The 26863-nt window shown below is 38.0% G+C and overlaps 1 protein-coding gene across 1 annotated transcript in view; it reads right to left on the reverse strand.

Annotated features, from left to right (window-relative positions):
• The window catches only part of LOC136267364 (uncharacterized), a 40612-nt gene extending 14382 nt beyond the window's left edge, over positions 1-26230 (reverse strand). Inside the window, exons 1-3 of the mRNA XM_066062482.1 lie at positions 26158-26230; positions 15698-15788; positions 15121-15648 (exon numbers count right to left, since the gene is read on the reverse strand). Coding sequence (XP_065918554.1) covers positions 15121-15648; positions 15698-15782 — 613 coding nt within the window. The 5' untranslated portion in view covers positions 15783-15788; positions 26158-26230. The remainder of the gene's footprint in view (positions 1-15120; positions 15649-15697; positions 15789-26157) is intronic.
• Positions 26231-26863: the final 633 nt, after the last annotated feature.

Here is a 26863-nt window from a genome sequence, read left to right on the forward strand (position 1 = left end):
GCTTTTTCTAGCTGATCTCTCTACAGGGTGATTTGTTTCTAGCTGATCTCTAGGGTGAACTTTACAAGGTGATTTGCTTCCAGCTGAACTCTCTACAGAATGATTGTGTAGCTGATATTTCTACCGGGTGACTTGTTTCTAGTTGATCTCTCTACAAGGTAACTTGTTGCCATCTGAACTCTCAACAGGGTGACTTGAAGTATAGTTGAACTCTCTTTGGGATGACTGGTTTCCAGCTGAATATTCTACAGGGTGATTTAAAATGTGGTATAACACTTTGCAGGGTGACTTGTTAACTTGTTTCTAGCTGATCTCTCTACAGGGTGATCTTTTTTTAGTTAAGCTCCATACACAGTGGCTTATAACAGTGTTAAATTCTCTACAATACATAGATGAATGTTTTAAGAGAGTAATTATTTACTTCTTAGCTGACTGCTCTATTAGGGTGACTGCTCTATTAGAGTATCTCGATTGCGCACTTGTTACACCTAGTTGACTTTTGTAGTGTAACTCAGTAGTTTTTGATCTGATTCCTTGTAAACTACTGAAACATCATTGTACAATAATTATTCTACCTCTCTACCTATTTTCAGCTGATTCCATCAGCTAGTTATTTGCCTGGTAGGCGTGGTAAGTATAGTAAAAACTTGATCATGTGATTTTTACACATGGTTGGCATTTTTGCTATAACTCCATGACTGTTAGTGCGATTTATTTCAAACCACAGGTTTTCACTACGATAGTTACTCCATGTAGAGACCGATTTTCAAGGTATTCTGTCAAGCGGTTTACCCAGGAGGCATGACAACAAATTGCCTTTGGATTTTTGAAAAATCACGCATAACTTCCTTGCTCTTCATCTGATCTGTACTAAAACTGGACTGTAAATGTGCAGTATTACGCTCTTACCGCCTTCCACATTTTAAGTAAATCGACTAAAGCACGCATGAGTTATTACGATTTTTCTAAAGTGTTTGAGACAAAGAAGAAAAAGATTAAGAAGAAAAATACGAAGAAAATAAGACAAACGTTGAAGGCGTGTATCTCAGTGATGGATGGGCGGATTCACCTCAAATTTGGAATGGGAAGTGTCCTACCCTGAGGGGTTTTCCACAGCAAAAATGGTTAAATTCTCTCCAGCCATTGTTGAGCTATGGATGCGTGAAAACGGCATTTTCCTGGTTCCTGTAAAATACACACTTGTCTGTTGCACACCCGCACTGGCTGTACTTGGCCACACAACACACTATCGTGTGTCTTGATATATACAAGTACATGGAAAAATTTGGAACTAGAGTAGGGACCATAACACATCAATAATAAGTACTGAAACAAGCTGGAGCAGTGCACGATATTAAATCACAGTAAAACAGTAAAGAAGTGTTATATCCCTACTGTGCATTTCCATTGTGGTATCTTGAGCCAGTGGCGTAACTAAACCTGGGCCTACCCAGGCCTAGGCCCAGATTTCAGCAAGTTATTAGATTGAAAACAGACATTTTGTATAGCTACTGTGACACCAGGATGGGCTTGGCCAACTGTCACAGACCGTGGGCGATGTATCAAATATTCGAACAAGACAGCGAAGAAGACTTACTGGTCTTAGGTATATACTCTAGAGTATCTCTTAGTAAGCAATAGTGGACCATTGGTTGATTTGATTGAGGCACAAATTACCATGCCCCTTGTAAATAGCTGGCTGCCGTAAATTTAAATTTCATGTGCATAAATTAGACCATGGCATTTAGACTATGTAAACAATGTTTTTAAAAATTTTTAATAAGGCTTTACAGCACAAGTGCTGAAGGTCTGTAGGACACCTGGTCCTACAGCCTATTTAAAGTTGGTACAGAAAGTGTGTTTGAAAAGGTGGAGAAAGGAGAAAAATTCATGACCGGACCTAGGCAGTCTCGAACCTGTAGCCATCCAATTAACGCTCGAATGCTTACAGGGGTCTGCCAGGCGGTCAGGATGTTTTCTCCTTGTCAATTTCATGTATATGTATCCAAGGAACACTAGAGAGTGACTTATTATCTCAAAGTACCCCACATGGAACCAAATGGATATTAGTTTATTTATTAAGGCTTTACAGCACAAGTGCTGAAGGTCTGTAGAACGTTGTTGAGCACGTGTCCTAGCACACGGTAACAGTTGTGCTAAATGGCCAACTTCTTCAGTACTATTCTGTTCAGTCTTCAACACTTCGATGCAACAGTTAACAAAAGGATCGTCCATGCTGAGATAAAAAGTAATGAAAATATTAGTTACTCACACTAATTATTGTTCTATTTTTAGACTAGCTTACTCACGTGATAATGCATTTAAACAAAGGCGGTCGACCATCTGCAATTGAGGCTTGAGATAACAGTGATAAACTGCACTACGAGGTGATGAATTGTTGAGAGTTGGTCTGCTATATATTAAAGTAGAGGGGATTACTCAGAAATAGAGATAAGGAGTCAAACTGGAATCTAGAGTGGTAATTCACTAAATTCAGTGAACAAAATCAGTGTGGCCAGGAGTGTCTAACCTAAATAGCTATAAAGCATAATACAAGACTGCCAGTGATGTATAGCTCTACTTGATCATGGACGAATATGTTGGAGTACAGTTGAGACACGTGAGAGGCTCAATCTATGGGGGTTACATTATACTTACATAGATAGTAATTTGTAATAAAGCAGCTACTTGGATTAAGTTAGCTAATACTACACCGTATGTTGGCTAGCCCATCATTGGGTCATTAGCCTTTTTGTACAATCATGAAATTAAGTGTTCTGTGGGGTGTGTGTCACCCCATCACCTTCGGGTTAGCTACGCCATGCACTGATTGCACTAGGCCCTGGTGTCAGTCTGGTTCTAGTTATGCCACTGTCTTGAGCACAGTAGGGATATAACACCTCTTATTGTTTTACTGTAACTCAATATCGTGCACTACTCCAGCTTGTTTCAGTACTTTTTATCGATGTGTTATGGTCCCTACTCTAGTTGAAAATTCCAAATTTTTCTGTGTCCTTGTTTGTTAACTTTTTTTGTAAATAATTATTATGATAGTCCGGAAGAAGCGGCTTTTTGGCTGAACCTTGCAATATAGTCTATAGTTTATTTTATGTCATAAAATATTTCTCCATACTATGGACTACTCAAAACCACCTGCTGGACCTCCATCAGCATTGGGATATTAACTGAGGAAATTCTAGTATTTTTTTGGTCATTCCATGCTAAATTATCAAAGAAATTAAAATGTTAACCCACTCTTTTCAAATTTCTTCAAAATTGACATAAAGACAGTGCATCATGAGACAAAGTCATACACCAAGTTTCATTTGATTCCTTTGATCACATTCCATGTTATGCCTGTTTGCTTTACTGTAGGTACTTTACTGCTTTGGTGATTGCACAATACTTCTAATATTCAACTACAGGTATATAATGGTGAAACCTGTCCAACTGGATCACTGTATAATAAGGTCACCTGATTAAAACTAACCATTGTAACAGTCTCCTAATTGTGTCATTTGTGTACACAGTGACATTAACTTGTTTAATGCAACCACCTCCTTAATAAGGCAGGCCTGGCAGAGGTGCCTGGAATGAACAAGTTCACTATATATTACTTTTATGCTGAGTGATTATAAGTAAATTTATACTAGTTAAATTAATGTAATCTTATTAACTAAATGGTTTTAGATACAAGTAAATTGTCTAAGTTCCGTTTTTAATATCAGCTTGACTTTCTGCCTTGAATAGAGCACATGTAAAGTAGTAAATGATATTATCCATGCCAAAATAGCCAAGCTGCAGACAGAATAGCCAAACTGTGAAGTAAATCACCAAGAAATTGCTCCAACGATTAAAATTTCAGCTAGACCAATATTTTTACTTTTAGTTTATAACTAACTCTGAATGATACAGTTGTAGTACTGCTACACCCTTTGCACAGCTGACTGTTATGGATTTGTAGTAACCAAGCACTGTCCCTGTCTACCACGCATTTCATAGAACACTGGCTGTATATGTACGTATATGCGATATACATGTGTACATTCAGCATGCACTATTATGAACTATTTGTAAAACCAATTTTGTACTGTATACCAAATACGCTGTGTACCACACACATACATATGGCAGGATATTGCTGACCCCAATCTATACTGTTGATAAATGCTAATAGAGGAAATCATTAGTGGAGCAAATAGGTGGCAGCAGGAAAGACTTTTAAGAAGTCTAATTTTGTGTTTATGCAAAATAATGTGATGGATGCTCTTAAAGGCTGGATTTGTGTCTTCTACATGCAACTGCCAATTGTATACATTGTTTCTGAAATTTTTCTTCCTCTGTTATGGCTCACAGCTGACAAAATTTCGATCAATAACTTACCTAAATTAAGTTATGAATCATTAAAGTGGTAAAATTTGGTGTGTGGAAGAGCTTTTTTGCAAATTTGGTCACAGAATGGCTGGTACGTTGAACATTTTTATATCATTGAAAGTTCTCTCTTGTATGCCAAATTGTAAGGTTACTAAATTCTCATGCAAGAGGAGCAGCATGCAAGTATAGGAGAATAACATACCTTAAAGAATTTGATTTGATGGCCATTTCAGTGAAAATAACAAAAGGTACAGACAGAAATGATAGAGCAGAAGTGATTGAGAACAGACATAACTTCAGTACAAAGGTCATGTCATGATCTAGCTATTGACTGTACATAAAAAATATTGATTAAGAAGTAGCACACAGTCATACATACGTGTGTGTGTATCCTAGGTAAAATATACCTAGAGGCTCTCACAACACTAATCTGGACACCTTAAGACTCCACTATACTGTTCTTATTGGAAATTTATCCTGATCTCCAGAGGCTTCAGAATAGTATTGTGAGAGCCTCTAGCTATATAAAATATAGCTAGAGGCTCTCGTGAAACTTCAGAATAGTATTGTGAGGTCCTCTAGCTATATCAAGTAGGGTTTGCATCAAAAGTGACGCGTGCCGCCAAAAATACCGCCCTTAAAAACCAGCTTAGAAACTTCTTATGCGACGAAAATCACCTATACGGAATAAAAACATCAAATGTAGCATTAAAAACAAGAAAACACTTACTGGCGGCCGGATATAGAATTTTTAAAAAATTGTCCAAACTCGAAATTTAGTCTCACTCACTCACTCACTCACTCACTCACTCACTCACTCACTCACTCACTCACTCACTCACTCACTCACTCACTCACTCACTCACTCACTCACTCACTCACTCACTCACTCACTCACTCACTCACTCACTCACTCACTCACTCACTCACTCACTCACTCACTCACTCACTCACTCACTCACTCACTCACTCACTCACTCACTCACTCACTCACTCACTCACTCACTCACTCACCAGTGGCGTAGCCAAGGGTGGGCATGGGCAGGCATTTGCCCAACCATCACAGTTTCTTGCCCAACCATCACAAACTTTTGCCCAACCATCACAAGTAGCTTAAGATTCACGCGAGGATTCACAGCAGCACACAAAACAAACCTACTTTAATACTGTAAAGCGTAAACATGTACCTCATTTGTTGAACCATGACTTTGAAGAAGGGATCGTGATAGATGGTGTATCACGTGATCCATTACACGGGAAAATCCCTTGGGAAGTCCCTATAATTACGTTCTTTGGCGCGATTTAAATTCGAAATTTAAAATGGAGTTCAAACGTGGTACACTATAGTCGTAGTACCGTATCTCTAGGTCACAGTGAGCGATAATCGTCAGTAGGATTCAGTGTGGATGGTGCTGGCAGCAAAAGATTTCGTTTCAGTGGACTTGTCAAGCGTATTTTTTGATAAGGAAAGTACCGTGTAGCCTAACTTACTGCTGATGAAAGAAAACGGAAAACCTACTCTTCTATAGATAACAATAATGGCAGATGACTGGAAATGGGGAAAAGGTCAAGTCATTATAAAGTGTCACGTGCACAATTTGTACTGATTAACCGAAGCACCAGATTCATGCAAAATGTACATTGGCTGCTATAAGTCTGGGACGAAGCATTCTTGGCATGTTGATATTTGTGATAATACTCATTATAGCTAGTTCATAAATTAGCGTCCCCGGCCTTAATTTGGGGCCATGTGGCGTTTACTTTAAAATGCATTACATAACGTTGTGGTGGTTGGTCTGTAAGCTATACTGCCAGTTGATTGTAGTAAATATGTGATGAACTGTTTATATTGTTGGTTCTTGTAGATTCAGCAGTTTGATGCCACGTGATGCTCGGCTACGACGATCGTCGGTGGATACCTGCCCTACAAGTTTAATAGAATAGCATATAGCTAGCTAATAAATTTTTGCATGCATGCAAGCAGCCGATTTGTTTATACTAGCATAGGTAGTGTAGGCCTTGTGTGCATGCACTTTTCAAATTTTTCTTTGATAATGTCTCACATGAAAGTGAGCGTGTTTCTTGTGTGTGTAGTTAAGTTGATGTTATGCCCAACCATCAAATATTGGCTGGCTACGCCCCTGTCACTCACTCACTCACTCACTCACTCACTCACTCACTCACTCACTCACTCACTCACTCACTCACTCACTCACTCACTCACTCACTCACTCACTCACTCACTCACTCACTCACTCACTCACTCACTCACTCACTCACTCACTCACTCACTCACTCACTCACTCACTCACCACAGTCGCAAGCCTAGAGCTCAAATGAAGCAGCGTACGGTCCAGACATGGGGCCAAGTACATTTAAAAGTACTTAAGTAAAGTACAAGTACTTTTGAATTTTCCAAGTACAAGTACAAGTACTCCAGCAGCAATCAAGAGAGTACTTAAGTAAAGTACAAGTACATGCTGGAAGTACTTAAGTAAAGTACAAGTGCATTTTGCTGTAGTAAAATATATGCTGTATTCAGTGTATTGTAGTATGTAAGTGTGCCTAGGGGGGGTTGGTTTTTGTCAACTATTCTCTCTCTTAAACTCTTAAAACGCACTGACTTGAACAACAGCATTGGCAACATCATTAATCGTGGCAACATGATACACAGTAAGGTTGGGGAAGGCAGTAGAAGAATCGCAAGAAGTTGTAAACTGCACCTTCATACAATTTTGATATTCTCATTGTACACCCAATGTGTACAAACTATGTACAATGTTTGCAGTACTTACAAGTACTTTAAGTACTCAAGTACATACAAGTACTTAGCAAAGTACCTGAGTATAAGTACAAGTACATTGGGAAAATTAAGAAAGTATTTAAGTAAAGTACAAGTACTTTCAAATCTGTACTTAAGTGTACTTAAGTATAAGTACTCATGTACTTGGCCCCATGTCTGGTACGGTCACCATTTTACGCCACAACAACAAACTCAATGGTGGGATGTGCCTTTTGGGGTTCCGACGAGTGTGCGCCCTGTGCGCCTTGTCTTTTCTTTTATCTTCAATCAGGCTGCTTGTCCGACTTCTTCTTCATCCAATGAAACCATACCGAGGCATTAATTTTCCATATCAACACTTTCTTTAAGCAGCATAATAGATGCCACAAAATTATTTAAGGCGCTCAGACTAAGCTACTGTACGGCCCCCGACTGTACAGAGGTACCAGTACTCCACGATAGGTAACAAGGTCACGCCCATTCTTTATTCTACATATTATCGATCTATCAATCGAGACCATGATGACCACGCCCCCTTTTATGCTAGCTGTTGTGATCACACACCCCCAAGTTGGTAGGCTGATTCGAGATACTCTAGTCTAACCGATCGAAACCATGATGACCACACCCCTTTTTGGGGCAAGCACATCTTTGCAGGCTGACTAGAGATACTCTAATACAGCAGTCACCCTATTAAAACAGTCACGTGTTTATAGCTAGCTGTATGCTTTAACAAAAAAACTAAACAAACTAGTATATTAAAAATTATAAATTTAAAAATTAAGCAGGGTTTCAAGCTATAAAAAGTAGTGAAACAAGAGATGAACAAACTCAGTGGGAAATCCCTACTTTGGCATTGAACACAAAATAATTGTTATACCATGCCAAAGTAGGGATTTAACACTGAGTTATGCTGTAATAGCTACCATTGTTCATCTCTTGTTCCACTACTTTTTATAGCTTGAAACCCTACTTAATTTTAAATTTTTAATATATTACTAAAATATAGCTAAAGGCTCTCACAATACTATTCTGAGACCCCACTATACTGTTTGTATTGGAAAGCTGTCCTCAGAGGCTTAATTGCATGTATGTTTAATACAAATGGGATCTTAGACAAATAATGTCAGGGTATATAGGGGTACAAGAGGCAGCTACTGTACTACATGGATACCACATATGATGCCCCAAATAAGGCATAACTTCCATTATTTCTTGAAAATAAGCTAAGTTAGCTAGATGACAGTAGAACAGGTGTGAAGAATCTAAACACCAGGCAGTTAATAAGCATAGATGAAGAGCACACATATGTTATTCACTGCATAGCAAGTGCTTTGTGACATACTCTGCAAGTATATAGCAAGTGCTAGTTTTTGAGTTTACATTTGATGATCTACATACATGTACATTAACTTCTTTATGTATAAAACTCAAATTCTGTCATTAGCACCAATGTTATGGAACATTTTGTAATACTGCACCTGATAAACTGTTTACACTTCATGGACTTTAGCTGGAGAAAGGGTGTAGTAACTGAGCTTTTCCACACCAGCAAAACAAAAAGAGGCAAACCATTATTACCGAGACACTTGATCCATTTAGAACAGGAAAAAGGCCAGAATTAAATTTCCTACCAGAAAACTGTGTTCGTTCTCTCAAGTCTAAAAGTAGTGGTAACCATTATAGTATAGTTTAAGCTGAAACAAACATTATTAAAATAAGCAAACTAAAGAAAGTCAAGAGAGCAAATGTGACTGGTCCTGTGAATATAGGGCATGTGAGCATATAAAATTTTCCTACTTTACAAAATTTAATCGCCCATAACGTTATGTACCAATGTGCTATAGCTTTGACAATTTAAGCAGGTATTAAGCAATTGATTGGCTTTATAATACAAGTAGCAGAATACAAATATTTTACTCCAGTACTGAGATACGTCCTGTTGTGTGATAGGGTGTAGTTTGTGCCCACAGGCCCTATGATAGTTATTGAGACATACGTAACTATGGTATGCATAATGATGCTGGCCTTCAGGGGTTTATGGGACTATTAATTATTCTGACATTAATTTTATTACCTCAGATTTGTTAAATGGTCAGGTTATCAAACAATTTTGGGTAAAAATGAAACCCACAGAAGCTATTTTGTAAAATTTGTATGGTTGCTACGCAGCTATTTAAAGTTTGGTTGCTATGGCAAAATGTCCAAGGCTGACACCTGTACAGCAGGTGGAATATTGTTTTAAGTATACAGGACAATCCAAAAGTGCATTAAAATAAACTATAGATCACTTTGCAAACTTCATCCTGCTGTCTGCCAGACTATGACTGGTGAACCCACGAATACCGCATCTGAAATGGCGCCACGCGCCCCAGTTATCGTCTAAAAAGTGAAGTATCCATTCCGTTGTGTTGTTAGCTACATTCAACCCGATACACAACATTTTGAATCAAGAACTGTTTGAAAAGCACTTCTGCAATCCACGTATACCGAAAGAAATGATGCCATGCACCCCTGTTATGTCAATTATCGTCTGAAAAGTGAATTATCCAATTACACTTCGTTGTCGGCTATGTTCAACCTGTTACACAGCAGTATGAATCAAGAATTATTTGAAAAGCACTTCTGCTATCAAAATAGCCACTACAACAAATATGGATGATTTGTTACGAAGGGAAGCCATCATGTGTTATTGCCAAATCGACACTTTTCGTTGTCAGCAAAGATGAATGGGACACAAAGGAGGACACTGGTAAGTCCATGAAGAATGCGTTGTATGTACTGCAGTATACCAAAAGGCACCTGTCGGGCCGAAGAGACGTTGAATAGTGAAAAATAAAGCCCGTAGCCTTAGCTGTTATTGAGTTACGCTTTTCTGAAGGCATCAGTCATTCAGTCAGTTACTTACTCACATTTTTAAAATTGCGTAGTAACTTGTTGAAAGTGTTTCAGGTCAATCTAAAAGCTTGTTTGGGTGTAGTTTCACCTAACTAATACTGCCTCATCATCGTCAGGGGAAATTGAGGCTGTTTTTTGGGTGAAATTATTTTATGGGCCATGCCTACTCCTTTGTGGTCCCTATTATACAGTAGATGGAGACAAAAATGAATTGGATTAGAAGGTTCTTGTTTGTACTGTTTCACTGGTACAAGACCAGCATTGAAGCAAAAGCTAGCACCACATGCACAGTGTACATCCAATGTTGGGGCAATTACTTTTAATTATATTTCATATTACTTGCAACTGAACTATTTAGTTACAGTTAGTTACAGTTTTAATCTATTTCCTCAAACATGATGACCTCATCTCCTTATTGATCTATAATGATAGCATGAAGAATACCGAACCACGCCCCTTGGTAGTTTGTCGGCTGTGGGCGTGTGCCTGGTTTACTAAGTGAGAAGCCGACTTGAGATACTCTAATAGAACAGTAGCTCTAATAGAACAATCACACATGTGTATAGCTATAACAAAAAATTAAACAACTAAAAATTATTAATTTAAAAATTAAGTAGAGTTCCATGTGATAAAAAAACGAAAAGATGAATGATGGTATTACAGTATAGCTCAATGGGAAAATCCCTACTTTGGTATTGAACAAAATAATAATGCCAATGTAGGGATTTTCTATAGAGCTATGCTGTAATCCAATCATTCATCTCTTGTTCCACTATTTTTTATTGCTTGGATCCCTACATTTAATAATTTTAGTACTAATTATAAAACTTAGGTAGCACCAGCATTTTTTAATTATTAAAAAAAATAATGGCAATTGTGACCATTCAATGGAGGTACTTAGGTGTAATGCGGTTTGACTATTATGGTTATCACATTCAGATATAGATGGGTTTAGTAGTTTACGCCTTTCAAAACAATACAGTATATTGCAGGAATACATTACATTCAACTCTCCATTCATAAAGATGTTATACCTAGCTAGGGAGAAGGTGGGAAAGTAGACTGGAAACCAAATTCAGTTACTACCACACACACACACACACACACACACACACACACACACACACACACACACACACACACACACACACACACTGCACACACATGCGATTGTAACATATCACAAAGGTGTTGATGCACACCTTATTCCTTGTTTACATCATACCTGGTTAATTATATAAAGTACAAAATTTGGAAGACCAATTATTCTAGCAACCTTGCTTAACATAAATTATCTAATCCTGAAGCATAGAGACAAACAAAGTTTACTACTTGGCCATATTATCATAACAACATTTATAATAAAATAATTGTAGGCTTGTGCTCAATTATCAAGACACACGATAGTGTGTCGTGCAGTCCAAGAAGCCGGCGTGCCACACCGTGGCTATATTGACAGGAAGAAAGAAAACATCGTTTTCACACTTTTGTATCTCGGTGATCCTTTATCCGATTGGAACCAAATTTGCTGCAGAGTTGCCCGCCAGCCAGGGGAGTCTACATTTCAAATTTGAAGGAAATCACTCCAGAGATACAAGCTGCCAAAGTTTCGATTTTTTTCTTCTTCGTGTTTTCGCACACTTGCAAAAATTGCTATAAAATGCAAATACGTACTCTGATCGCCTTGAAATTTGGCACACAGAAAGGTAGTTCAAAGGCAAATCCTAGTATCAAATGTGGTATAAATCCAATGAATGATTCAGGATTTATGACCGATTATTTGCGTAAAAACATTGTTGTCACGCCTACAGGGTAAACCGCTTCATGGAAAGAGTTGAAAATTGCTGTGTAGATGGAGTAACCATCGTAGGAGTGCCTTGTGGTGGTTTAAAAGGAATCAAGATAAAGACCATGGAGATATGACACAAAACCCAACCTGGGTCACAAATATGCGATTGATTTTTATGAATAAAAAAGTATTAGTTTTTACGCCTATTAGACAAACCGCTTAGAGCAATGAGCTGAAAATCGGTGTATAGCTGGAATATTCCTCATAGAAAGTCCTTGCAGTAGTACTGAAGAATCGGATTACAAACCACTGAGTTATGATTCAAAAGCCAACTCTGTGTGGCAAATGCGAGATCGAAATACTCTAATAGAACAGTCACCCTAATAGAGCATTCAGCTAATTTATTTACTCCATTATAGAATTCTAAAGTTATTCTGTAGGGAGTTAATCTTATAGACAGTTCAGCAAGAAGCAAGTCACCCTATAGAGAGTTCAGCTACAAATATATCGCTGTAGTGATTCAGAACATTACAAGTCACACTGAAGAGAGTTCAGCTATAAACAAGTCATGCACCCTGTAGAGAGTTCAGCTACACTCTCTAGAGAATTCAGCTACACTCTCTAGAGAATTCATGCAGCTACAAACAAGTCATTGTGAAGAGAGTTCAGCTACAAAGAAACTACCCTGTAGAGAGTTCATGTATGCAAACAAGTTACCCTATAGAGATCAGCTGCAAACAAGTAACCTTGTAGAGAGTTCAGCTACAGACAAGTCACTTTATAGTTTATACAATGTTCAGCAACAAGTAAGTCACTCTGAAGGGAATTCAGCTACAAACAAGTCACTCTGTAGAGAAGTTTGCTACAAACAAGTCACCGTGTAGAGAGTTCAGCAACCAAAAAACCACCCTGTAAAGAGTTCAGCTATACAAACAAGTTACTCTGTAGAGAGATCAGCTAGAAACAAGAGAGAGCTCAGCTAGAAGAAGTCACCTTGTAGAGATCTCAGCTGCAAAGAAACCCTATAGAGAGACCAACTACAAACAAATCACCATGCAGAGCATTCAGCTATAAACAAATCACCCAGTAGAAAGTTTAGGTACAAACAAATCACCCTTTATAGAGTTCAGCTACAAAAAAAAAATCACTCTGGAGAGAGTTCAGCTATATACAAAGAAACCATCCTGTAGAGAGTTCAGCTACAAACAAGTTACCCTACAGTGAGATCAGTTTGAAACAAGAGATTTCAGTTCCAAACAAATCACCCAGTAGAGAATTCAGCTATGAACAGATCACCCTGTAGAGAGTTTAGCTATACAAGTCACCCTAGAGAGATCAGCTAGAAGAAGTTACCATCTAGAGAGATCAGCTAGAAGTAAGTCACCTTGTAGAGAGTTCAGCTACAAAGAAACCATCCTGTAGAGAGTTCAGCTGCAAACAAATAACCCTGCATAGCATTCAGCTGCAAATAAATTACCCAGTAGAGAGTTCAGCTACACACAAATCAACCTGTAGAGGTTTCAGTTAAAAACAAATCACCCACTGTAGAGAGATTAGCTACAACCAAATCACCCTGAAGAGAGATCAGCTACTGACAAATCACCCTGTAGAGAGATCAGCTACAAAAAAATCATCCTGTAGAGAGATCAGCTAGAAACACATCATCCTTCAGCTAGAAACAAATCACCTTGTAGAGAGTTAAGCTACAAACAAATTACCATATAGAGAGTTTACTTACAAACAAATCTACCTGTAGAGATATCAGTTACAAACAAATCACCCCCTGTAGAGAGATCAGATCACCCTGTAGAGAGTTCAGCTACAAATAAATCACACTGTAGAAAGTTTAGGTATAAAAAAATCATCCTGTAGATAGTTTTGATACAAACAAATCATCCTGTAGAGAGTTCAGCAAGATAAGTCACCCTGCATGCAGAGAGATCAAGTTACCTTGTAGAGAGTTCAGCTACAAAGAACCCACACTGTAGAGAGATCAGCTAGAAACAAGTCATCCTGTAGAGAATTTAGCTACACAAAAGTCACCCTGTAGAGATTTCAGCTATATACAAACAGATCAGGGGCGGTGGAGCAGGCCAAAGAGTGAGGGGGCCAGGCCAGCTGTAAGTTGAAGACCAAAAAAAAAGTCACTATCTACTGACAATAGCTACTTTCCATCATTTATAGCTATCTCCTTATTTATAACTACACATACGTAGCTAAGTAGCTTGCTACACTGCCCTGAATACTGTGACTGCTCTATTAGAGTATCCAGATCTTGACTGTTCTATTAGAGTATCTTGATCTTTTCTTTCAAACAGTGTCCCATAAAAGTGGGGGGGGGGGGGGGGGGGGGGGCATGGCCTATGAAACAGATCATCCTATAAATAGTTCAGCTATAGATACAAGTCACCCTGTAGTAGGAGAAGTCACCTTGTAGAGAGATCAACTAGAAACAAGTCACCTTGTAGAGACCAGCTACAAAGAAACCATCCTGTCGAGAGTTCAGCTACAAACAAATCACCCTGTAGAGAATTCAGCTACAAACAAACCACACTCTAGAGAGATCAGCAGAAACAAATCACCCTGTAGAGATTTCAGCTACAAACAAATCACCCTGTAAAGAGATCAGCTAGAAACAATTCACCCTCTAGAGAGAATCCTGTGTAGAGTTCAGCTACAAGCAAATCACCCTGTAGAGAGTTCAGCTACATTTCAAGTCCCTTAGTAGAGAGATCAGTTGCGAACAAGTTATCCAGTAGGGAATAATAGACATGTAATAAATAATTGTATATAATTTGTATAATTACTGATAAAATCAAAAACAGTTGAAGTATTAAAAATCTGCTTTGTCTTTTTATTCTTTCTGTGGTAAAGAAAAAGGATAGGTTAAAAAGGCCTATGGCCGGCTTTGGGGTATACAAATACAAAAAGAAGTGATATCTAATCAAAAACAGCCAAGCTGTAAAAAAAGGTGTGGCCCCTAAAAGATCATTGTGAAAAAAGATGTGAAATCCATGGTGGCAGCCGAGAAATGGCTGTGATGGTAGGTACAATTCAGGTGAATTTTGTGCTGAAACACAAATTCACATGAATTGTTGTTATTAAAATTTTTACCATTACCTACCATCACAGCCATTTCTTGGCCACCACCTTGGATTTCACATCTTTTTTCTCCATGGCCTTTTAGGGGCCGCACCTTTTTTTACAGTTTGGCTGTTTTGATTAGATAATTATTATGTTGAACATAATTACAACAATAAAATATACATACACTTACCACAGAACAACACTTCACTTAAGAATATATATGTCCCCTGACTAATGGTCATCATTATTCTTAGAGACTGTACCATCAAGCCCTCATTGATAATGTCAACATTTAGTCTGTATTGTCTGTTCCACACAGGTACTGGAGAATCACTAGTATCAATACTGATCTGATTGGATGGTGTAGTGGAGCTATCATACAGTGTCAAATTGGGGAGTGTTATACCACCATTTGGAGCATTCCAGAACCACATACTGATCCTACGGAGATAAACTGGTTGATCAAATCTGAACACTGTAGACACATTTCTAAGTACTGAACCAGTCTTGTTCCATACAAAATAAGGAGATAAATCTGAAAAATTGAGATTGCTGGTAGGTCCACGTTCACAGTCCATCAGAGTAGTCCCCACTCCACAGTTAATGGTCCCTTGTCCATCAATTGATGTACAATTGTCATTACTGGGTTGTGTACCACCAAACTCATCTGACCTCATTGTAGTATATGATAATGGTGGTTGTGATATCATAACAACATCTACAACTCATCATGTTATACAATGATACAAAAAACATGTCATACTCACCATCACGTTGACAACTACCACAATTAGGATACTGTTGACCATTAGTGGAGTGAACCAATATAATAACCAGTGAAATGATAATCATGTTAGTCTGGAGTGGTAATAATATTTCTGTAATCATTCAAACAATGTGCTCTTGTAATAGTAATTGGTATGAAATATCAAACTATGTAAATCTGATCCCAATAAATAAGCACTCAAATCTAGTGAACTACTATTTTTAAACATCGCAGCTTTACAAGAAAAGATTGCAATACTCTAATAGAATAGTCATGACCATATACGTAATACTCTAATAGAACATTCGCACAAACAAACATTTGGAAGGAATACACTTTGGATAACTGCCTAAAAGCTATTTTAGAAAGCAGAATTGCAAGAATGCAGGAACGTATAGAGAGCCTGTATTGCTGGTGCCTTATTTTACTCCTTTCATCTAAATTGATGTTCAGAGTGACAATTCTGTAAACCTGAAAGTTCCGTAAACCTTAGTGTTGAATTAAAACATTAGTGTTCCATGAGCTGGACAAATTCATTTGTGACAGTTAAATTGTCCGTATTGAAAGTTGTCAATATTTTGTGAAAGTTTATTTCACAAGCTGTTTCATATCACACAATTCATGTGAGGCATAAAATCAATATAAAAGTGCTTCAAACTCCATTGCAAAATTTCCATAGCCTAAGTTGACCCCTTCACTCCCCTGCTCTGTATTGCTTGTATATCAATTCCATACACTTGTATATTCAATGCCTAATATGTATGAATTATACTGTTTCAATAGTGGTAAGGTTAATAAAAGAACGAAGTTTTTTCAGTATGTATTCATGTTACAATTGAACATTTCCAATTCTATCATGATGCTATTATGTGAGAAACCATTGCTTAAATAAGATCAAATTTAGAGTGTGTCACATTCCATGGTATATCCCTGACATACATGGGAAACCATCAGTAGCTATATCTTCATGTTCTGTGTGAAACATCCAATTTCTTGAAATGTCTGGAAACTTTCTGGACATATCTTCATGGTGTTTGTTGCATAATTCACTCTTGAATGAATGTATATACTTCTGAGTTACTACCTACCATACAATACCCAGGAATTAATTCTTGCAGGTGATTTGACATGTTTTAGCTAAGTTTTAAAAATTATGGCTATTTTTGCAGAATTCTGGAGGTACATACCGTATAAGCAGAAATTTTGGCGTGGAATTAAATTTGGCGAATGGTTACAAAATCACCAAATTAAAATTTCGACATTTGTGTTTGTGTTTCTGTAGTAATAATAATTATAATAAGTAAGCAATAGAATTGCACGCATGTCGTGACCTGTTGAAAATTGAAGCTGTGTCCACTTTTGCTATTTTCATTTTCTTCTTGGCTGGTGGTTTGTGTGGCAAGTCTTGATTTCTTTTCAATGGCTCCATCTGTTTGGGCCTCTACAGCAGGGCCAATCTTTACTAGCCGTTTAATTTTGTAGATGTTGCGAATCTTAAATAGAAGTAATTGCAATCCAACTTGTGAAATGGAGGATGGAAATTTATTCCATCCATATGCAGTAGCCATCACTGAGAAAGGAAGCAACATAATTGGGCATAATATTCCATGCAAGATCTCTGCTGCATGCTCCCTCTTCCTTGAAAGATGAGTGTCCCTCGAAATTATCAACTGTGATCTTCAGTTTTTCTTTTGCCTGATTTTATACCACAGCCAGTAGCCATGTACACACTTTTTCACCATGTGTAACTCCAGCTGGAATTCCATGTCACTGAAAGGCTTGCTGACACACACATTTACACATAATACATTTCATCAAATTAATTTTTTTGCCAAATGCAATTTATTGAGGAATCGCCAAATATTCAGCTCGCCAAAATTTCTGCTTATACGGTATGTGGTCAACCCAATTGCAGGACATTTTCTTTTTACTGACAAGCAAAGATAAAAACTTGGTCAGCCAGAAAATGTGATTAGTACTGGTTTGGCTGGACCAGCTACTTCAGGGAAGCTTTGGTTATAACTAGGCATGCAGTCTGAGCCAGTTTAGGCCACTTATTGTATGTTTCAATTCAGGTCAGGAAAGTTAGCCTAACCAATGCGGGTGGCTGGTTCATTATTCATTACAGAACCTGACTATTTTTTTAGAGGTTAAATGTGACTATCCTGCTATCTTAACAAGTGAAAGGGTTAAAGCTTTTTCCACTGATATTACTCTATGCCTATAGCTTATTACTTCCATACATTCATTAAACACAGAGATGGAAAAATAATGGTGAAAACTTGCATGATGTCACAATAATGACCAACCTTAGGCTGTGAGACAGCAATGCGAGCAGTGGATCTGAAACATAAACATATGTAGAAGATTGTGGACATTTGCTATACTTTTGTTCATGGCAAAATTGTCAGCTGGAACAGGCATGTCCAATACATTTTTATGAAAAATTGTTAAAAATGAAAATTGTACCCTACCTCATATCTGTTTAGTGACTTTCTAGGTGTGACACATGTAGAGCAACTTGCTGTGAGCACAATGATGCTAATAAAGCCCAATTTATGGAAATTTTTTCACATAAAAATGGTAAAAACCAACCTGGTGTAGCAAATTTTCCTACACTTTTTTTGTATTGAGTATTTCAGAGACATTAATAAAATGGTGTAATACCGTGACACATGATAGATACCTCAGATTCCGGACTAGCTATAGATTTGGAAGAACAGCGAATAGTAATTTAAGTGAGCTGTGGAAATCAAAGCACATCATTTTGAGGTTGAAAATCACTTTCTTGTTCTATGGTGGATTGTAGTCTCACATGACCTTTATTGATTATCTCTAATTGACAAATGCCGTGCGACTGGCCACACAAGATTAGGCAAATTTGGAAGGAAATGCTCTAATATAATTCTAACCCCTTGATGCCCATTAACCTAGTGTTTCACTCATTGTGAATTGGCTCTGCAGGTTAGTTGTGAAATAAACAGTTTTTCAAAGATTAAGCACAATGATGTTCATTTTGTAGCAAACTTCTTCCAATATGATTAACCAAGCATGTGATTAACAACATTAGTAATTTTATAATATCAATATATAGCTTGCACACAGCTAAAATGTGGAAATTGTGGCGGTTTTACTGTATCTTGAGTTTTATATGACTACAACGGTTTGGCAAGAGGGTGCACCAGAGTATGTAAATATATTCAAGGTGTGGTGTGCTGGCTTCTTGGGCTGCACAACACATTACTGTCTGTCTTGACATGGAGCAGGCACCCCAGAAGCTAAAGGTACTTTACACATTTTAGGACTGAAATTTTTTATGTAAAGCAGTTTTATGCACAATTACAGTACAATTATGCTTTCTAAGAGGGATCAAGGGTTGTAGGGATCAGTGACAGTCACAGGTAGTTCAGTTATGAGCCAATGTTTGTACATGATAGCATACAAAGGACTAGTCTGGTGGTGCCCACCCCTTCATATAAAGATGAAGGGTCTGGTAACTCTATTATTCAAAACTCATAGCGTGTTACAGAAAACAGGCAACGCTAACATTATTGGTAAGTGCTATATTTTTGTGACGTTTGTTTTGAGTTACTATAGATACCATAGAATTACATAACATGTGGAAGAGTTTGTCACAAAGTTTCGTGAAATACGTTAAGATCAAGGCTGTTTGTAGTTGACAATAAGGTGTTCTATAGAGTGAAGTAGTAAATTGTATTCCAAAAATATTCATTATTCCCAAAATTATTCCTAATTTTTGTAACGTTTTCTTCATTTTAATAATTAAATTGTACAGCAAGACTTTGAAACAGTAAAAAGTATTAAATTCAGCTGTGTCAATACATCAGAAAAGCTTTTTTTGCTAGCAAGATGCTTAGTTACTAGTAGTATGAGTAACAAATTATTCCACACTGATCGTTCTATTAGAGTAAGTGACTGCTCTATTAGAGTATCTCGATCTTCATTTATTTTTATGCCAATTATGCTCCAAAACTGCATCAAAATGCTGGAATAATGCTCTATTCTATTACCCCATCATTATTCCTGAAATTATTCAGGAATAATTCTCGCATCCCTACTTGTGATTCTGCCTAAAGAATATGGAAAGTACCTCTGGTTATGTTTATTAACCAGCTTCAAGAACTACTTACTTTGTATGGGTGTAAGTCGTGTCATTCTTGCTGCCATTATATTGCTTAAATACATTCCTTTGTTACAACTCTGTAATGCTAGAGTGACCAGATCCTTCCTCTTTCTTTATGCAAAGGGGCAGGTGCTGCCAGACTAACAAAGGACCATGTGCATTTTATCTGCTAAATTCCTAGCAGACTAACTGTGTTACAGGGTGGTGCTGCAGGTGCCAATATTCATATATACTCAGCAACTGTAGAGCTACAGAATCATACAGTACAATAGTACTGTTAGTAGGGACCACAAAGAAGTAGGTGTGGCCCACGAAATAATATCATCCAAAAACAGCCTAAATTTCCCCTGACAATGATGAGGCAGTGTTGGTTAAGTAAAACTAAGCCCAAACAAACTTTCACATCGACCCAAAATGCTTTCAGCAAGTTGCTACGGAATTTTAAAAAAATTATTTAATGGAATTTTCTACCTACTGAGTAACTTACTGACTGACTGATGCCTTCAGACAAGTGTAACTTGATAACTGCTATGGCTACGAGCTTGATTTTTCACTGTTCAACATCGCTTCGGCCCAAGAGGTGCCTTTTGGCATACCGCAGTGCATAAAATGCATTCTTCATGGACTTACCAGTATCCTCCTTTTGTCCCATTCATCTTTGCTGACAGCAAAAAGTGTCGATTTGGCATAGCATTTGATGATTTCCCTTTGAAACGAAAATTATCCGTATTTTTCATAGTGGCTATTTTAATCGCAGAGGTGCTTTTCGAACACTTCTTGATTCATACTACTGTGTAATGAACATAGCCCACAATGAAGTGTATTGGATGCTTTACTTTTATAAAAACAATAGCACACAAAAAACAACAACAACAATTACAAGATTAAACCTGTTTCTGCCTGAACCAGCACCACAGAGTTTGTCAAGACTGGTCTACATAGCTGACAACGAAGCATAATGGATACTTTACTTTTTAGATGATAATTGATATAACTGGGGTGCGAGACACCATTTCAGATGATGCGGTGTGCGTGGGTTCACCAGTCATAGTTAACAAACAAGTACACAAAAATTGGAATTTCAACTAGAGTAGGGACCATAGCACATCGATAAAAAATACTGAAACAAGCTGGAGTAGTGTACAATATTAAATCACAGTAAAGCAATAAGAAGTGTTATATCCCTACTGTTCATTTCCATTATGGTGTCTTGAGCACAGTAGGGATATAACACTTCTTATTGTTTTACTGTGATTTAATATCGTGCACTACTCCAGCTTGTTTCAGTACTTTTTATTGATGTGTTATGGTCTCTACTCTAGTTGAAAATTCCAATTTTTTTGTGTACTTGTTCTTAATAGCATTACATGTGGTGACTGTTCTATTAGAGTATTTGACTGACTGCTTTATTAGAGTACTAGTATTGGTACCTGCCCTTAGTGCAGGATTCCACATTAACCACCTATGTGGAATAGTACCTGTCCTATTATGCTAGAACTGTAACATGGTCAACAATGAGAAATGAATCAGTACAAAAAGAGTATGTACTATTTGCCATAGCTATACTGTAAGCAAAGGTTTGAGCAAAATTAACTTAACACACAGGCGTACACTTTCTGGCTATAATTTAAGGAAGCAGTCAACATCACTAAGAATTGAAGTAATAGAGAAAAGAAGGCATTTACTCTAATAGAACACATGGGACAATCATACAAACAAATGTGCACCCAATTAGTTTGCCCATGCCTGCCCTATGTGCTACTGTATACTTTTCCAATAGTCCAAATGCTGTGAAGCAACATCAGGATGCTATGAGCTTGCTATGAACTTACGTACTATGAGCAAAAAAAAAAAAACTGAAGTTAGAAAAAGTGTGCACCAAAAAGGTAGATAAAATCAAATAAAAAGTTATGCCTGTGGCTGGATACAAACCCGCACCCCTACATTAACCGCAACAAATCCAGGGAGGTGTTATACCAGCTGAGCTGTTTGTTCTGTGGTTTGTTATGGAATGTAGCTGAAGTTATCTCTACATTATGGCCTCCAACATGCTGTAAGAAGCTTGTAATCAACTTTGTGAAGTAGCCAGATGATCAGTATTTTCATTTCACGCATGAATCGTGTCAATACGTACACAGATTGGTGTCATATGAAAATGTATGTCACAAAAAGGTGGCACTGAGAAGAAAAGAAAGGATGTCACAGGCCCTGGACCTTTGAGTTACCAGTTCTATGCACTAATGCTTGGGCTGTTTGTTTGTTGTTTTCAAGGAAATGTAGTTCAAGTTTCCTCTATACCAATGCCTTCAATGCTCTCTAGAGGACGAATGACAGCAGTTAGAAGCCTCACTTTAAAAGTGATATAATTCTTAGGTGATGAGAACTTTGTTTGACATAGCAACTGCTTCTACCAGAGTAACTAACTAGGAACTTAAGTCACTTCAAATAAATTCTCTGTTTCCCATCCATCGCCCGCATCTGGTTACTATCAGCTCTAAATTTTCCAGTTATTCTTGTATACTATACAGGTTCAGTAAAAGTCATCTTGTAGCAGTGTCAGCTCACGTGTCAGCAGTACTATCAAGTCAGCATAAATTCACTTTTGCGTTATTTTTTGCAACTTAAAAAATAAGTTTAAGGCAACTCCAAATATAAGTTCTCTGTTTCCCATCCTGAACTCTGGCATATTTGCATGCAGGCAGGCGATTTATTTCCATTATAAGATTGGCAGCTTTTCAAGCCACCATTTGTCTGGCACAACCATAAAAAGCTGCGTAAATGCATGCTTAAGAGTGCACCTTTTTAAGTTGCAAAAGTAGCATAAACATGAATTTGTGTGCGTGAGCTGACACTGTTACAAGATGGCTTTCACTGAGCCAGTACAGAATACAAGGATTACCGGAAAATAGTGGAAGAAAACGGAATAATAGAGTATTTACAGCTGACAGTAACCAGATGTGGGCGGAGGACGGGAAACAGAGAATTTATTTGGAGTGGCCTAAACATGCAGTTTTTTATGGTTGTGCCAGAGAAATAATGGCTTGAAAAGCTACAAATCTTGTAATGGAAATGGACTACCCGCCCGCATGCGAGTATGCTTGAGTCCAGGACGGGAAACAGAGAAGTTAGCTATTTGGAGTGGCCTTAAGGTTGACAAGAAAAAATTATGGATGTAGGCCAAGTGTCAGATTATCAGTCTTCAGTACTATTAACTGCCACCATAGATAATATACCCCCCTGGATTGGAAACTGCGCCGCGTGCCCATTGACTTAGTACAAGAACCAGTGTCCTCAGGCTGGTTTCGTGCCTCAGCAAATTTAAATCTATTACAGCAGAATGGTGGCATTAACGACTTTACTTTGTTACGAGAACGACTTGTGGTGTTATTATGATAATTGTTTTGGTTAGTTTGACCATTTCGCTTCACTTTTGGTTGAAGGCTTACAATGGCTGACTACATGCTTTTTTGGAAGCACATTCTTGGCTTAACTAAGTGCTGTAGATAGAAAAAGAAAGTATCACGAAGTTAACTATGCTATAAAAAATTACCTCAGCTAAATAATATGCCTTCCCATAACTTCTTTGGCAGGTTTTTGGATGGTATTTTTCGGCAAAACTGGAAGCACATTCTCTCTGTGATTCTAGACATGCAGTATCGCTATACAATTTATACTACGAAGTCATCAAATATTAATGCTACATGGTATGGTCTGGGTGCGAAGGGCGTAGCGTACAGGCATAGATATTATATACTACGTACCCGGGATTGCGTACTGACTTCGTTAACACTTATCAACACTGCCAATCTGCGTTGTACTTCAATATATGGTCTTCTGATAGTAATCGTAAACGTTTTCCGTAAAACTGGCCACCTCCTGGCGATTTTACTAACACGAAAGATTTAACCTCTTCATCATTACGGAAACAGTGAAAGGATACACTCGAACACTTTTCAATAGACTGAATTACCAGGAAAACACTTGAAATACAGCATAAGCATCGTGCAAGTGATTTTACAAGCCTCAAACTCGCTACCATATTTCATTGAATAACGACTCAAAAAACCAAGCTACAATTGTCATTCCTATCTTAAACCATTCGTCTGCGTCCATTCAACCAACAACATCATAGTAAGTGACATATTTAGCCATTTAACAAGAGCTGATATTCCCAACAACACGAAGCGGATACCACTATTTTACCACTCAGCTCGTGCCGGTTTTCTGACTTTGACATTTAGCCGATCAGGATCTGTCCTCTAGCCATTGGAACTGTAGAGGACAGCAGATATAATGCTGTTGAGCTCCAGTACTATGCCACCCAGTACAACACTTGCGCTGCCCATTACAAAGGAAAAGTGTTAATGAGTACAGCGATGACCTGTAACAAGTTAATAACTGGTGATGCTTTTGAGTGCGTTTGGTGCAGAAAGTGGCAGCACAGAGTTTGCATTAATTTAAGTGTTGGGAAATATGGCGCTCTTTCTGATTTACCAAACAATATTGTATTTTTCTGTTCTCATTGTTTTTACAAATTGCCCAACGCCCTAATGGCTTATGACAACACTAAGGAAGTTTGTGATGTAATAGAAACTAAGCTGAACTCTGTGCAAATGGATCTATTAAACAGATTTGAGGACTTGACAGAGAAAGTAAATAATTTAGTTAGTTACAGTGAACAAGGGCCTGATACCGCTATGGTAGTAGAAAACACTGAGCCATCTGAACAAGTGATCCATAGCAAGGAGGTAACTGTTGAATCAATAGCATCAATGACTGCAGCGATCATATCTGAAGAAAAGGAAGGGGAGAAATGGAAACTGAATTTGATTGTGCACAACCTTCCAGAATCCACATCAGCGGAAGCCAGTATTCAGAAGAACGAAGATACTCAGAATGTCACATCCTTGATTAATAAATACATTGGAGTTAATGCTCACATCAGTAATGTAACACGGATTGGTAAACAGACTGGAAGGCCCAGACTCACGAAAGTTACTTTGTCAACAAGAGAGGAAAAGTTTAAAATTCTCCACAACCGGTTGAACTTGCGTAAGAAGGAGCACCCGACTCATGTCACTAAAGTATTTATAACACCTGACTTAACCCCACAAGAGCAAATACAGAACAAACAACTACGTGCCAGGCTAAGTGAGCTCAACAAGCAGGATAAATTGTATCGGATTAAGAACGGTAAAATAGTTCTAAGAGAACTTCCTAATTTAGACCAACTCCATCATATCAAGCCATATAATATCAAGATCAAAATACATCTGTAGCTACAGAACAGATTTTAGCGATGCAGTGTCTCAAGCAAGTACTGTGATGAACTTGATCAGAAACTCTTGAATAATTTTGTAAGATATAAGATCTATGCGTCATACTCCTTAATGGAGGTTTTGCATATTAAACTTAATAATAAAATAATAATAAGGCCCCTATTTGGTGATTATTAGTTTCTCATCCAGCCTTTCTAATTATTATGATGCGGGCGGGAGGGTATTACCATTATGCCATTATTTTATAATATTAACACACTGATGTACAGACCTTGTCCAAATTGTCTTTCTTTCTTACTACAAACATTTTCTTCCCCAGCTGATTCTACTTTTCGTGATCGCCAACTGTTTTTCGACAGTCAACTGAAAGCCTGCTTTGATGAAGTCGATAGAACACGATTGCAACTGGTACTGCAGCATTTTGCTAAGGAGAATAACAGTTCTCTGGCGATATAAAGCGCATTGTAGCGTTCATCAACAAAAAATTATACTCAGTATGGTATCACGTGTTCTTCTGAGCATGGACAGAGTAAATAATGGCTTACCATGCGGTAGCTTAAGATGGATGCGGGCGGTGGATGAGAAACTAATAATCACCAAATAGGGGCCTAATGATCGTTCCTTTGAAAACCGGCGGTACGCAACCCCGGGTACGTAGTATATACTATCTATGGTACAGGGTTTCGGTGCCCACGGTTTTCCTTGAACGAGTCCAAACTATCTAGTCTCGCATCTACCGTTCGCACAATAAAGAGCTAATTTGCCTCGAAACTCGCTGTTGGCTTCCAAAACATCTTGAGAAAGAACTCTTTACCAGTGGTGAGTCTTGTTTCGCCCAGTAAAACTTGTCTTGTTATTGAAGGGGGTGCGAAACCAGCCTGTAACCAGAGCCGCTTACTAGTTTCCAATCCAGGGGGGTATATTATCTATGCTGCCACCTTGATATACAAATAAAAATAAAATCCCTGGCGCATCTTCAACACAAATATTGAATGATTTCATATTGGTAGTTATACAAAGTTAATTCACGGCACGCACCTATGTCAGGATCAAGCAGCAATCAATCATCAGAAAGCACCGAGCTATCTCAGATCACGTGACTAAGTATCCGTTAGTTGCGACAAGAACATGACTATATATGGTTATACAATGTAATCATTAGATAAATCCTCCCCGTGGTACCGGTTTAATTGCCGGTTAACGTGACTGGTACACAGATCTAGAGCTTCCTTGTGTGGTCACACTGATTTCATCTTGACTTTTCTGTATACCCACATAAAAGTCGTGTACTGTTTTGCACTAACTGATTTTGCAAGCCCTTGGTGTGTCAATTTCTTTAATTTACACGAATTATATGGAATCAGTGACAGGTGGCCTTTTACAGTGGCAGATTCCCCCCTCCACCCCCCACAATAAAAAATTCTACTTATTATTGCTTTACAACACCCTATACAAGACTACAGAATTAAAATAGTCAGCTATGTACAAAAATAGTATGGTGGTGTTGAGGGTCAGATGGCAATGTGTGCCAACTGCCCAAACTAATTACTGGTTAATTACTTTACTTAACTGGTGGGCAGCTATTGTCAGTAGCTGTGATCTTCTTTTTTTTTTTTGGTCTCACCTTATCAAACCAGAGACAATGTAGTGTCTCAGTTCTTTTTGACCCCCCTTTCCATAATTCTGGATCCGCCCCTAAGTTATACCTCCCTGCGGTACCTGACAGGCTATGGTTTAATTGCTG

The sequence above is a fragment of the Dysidea avara genome, chromosome 9 (genome assembly GCF_963678975.1).
Source record: "Dysidea avara chromosome 9, odDysAvar1.4, whole genome shotgun sequence".
NCBI classification, from domain to species: Eukaryota; Metazoa; Porifera; class Demospongiae; order Dictyoceratida; family Dysideidae; genus Dysidea; species Dysidea avara.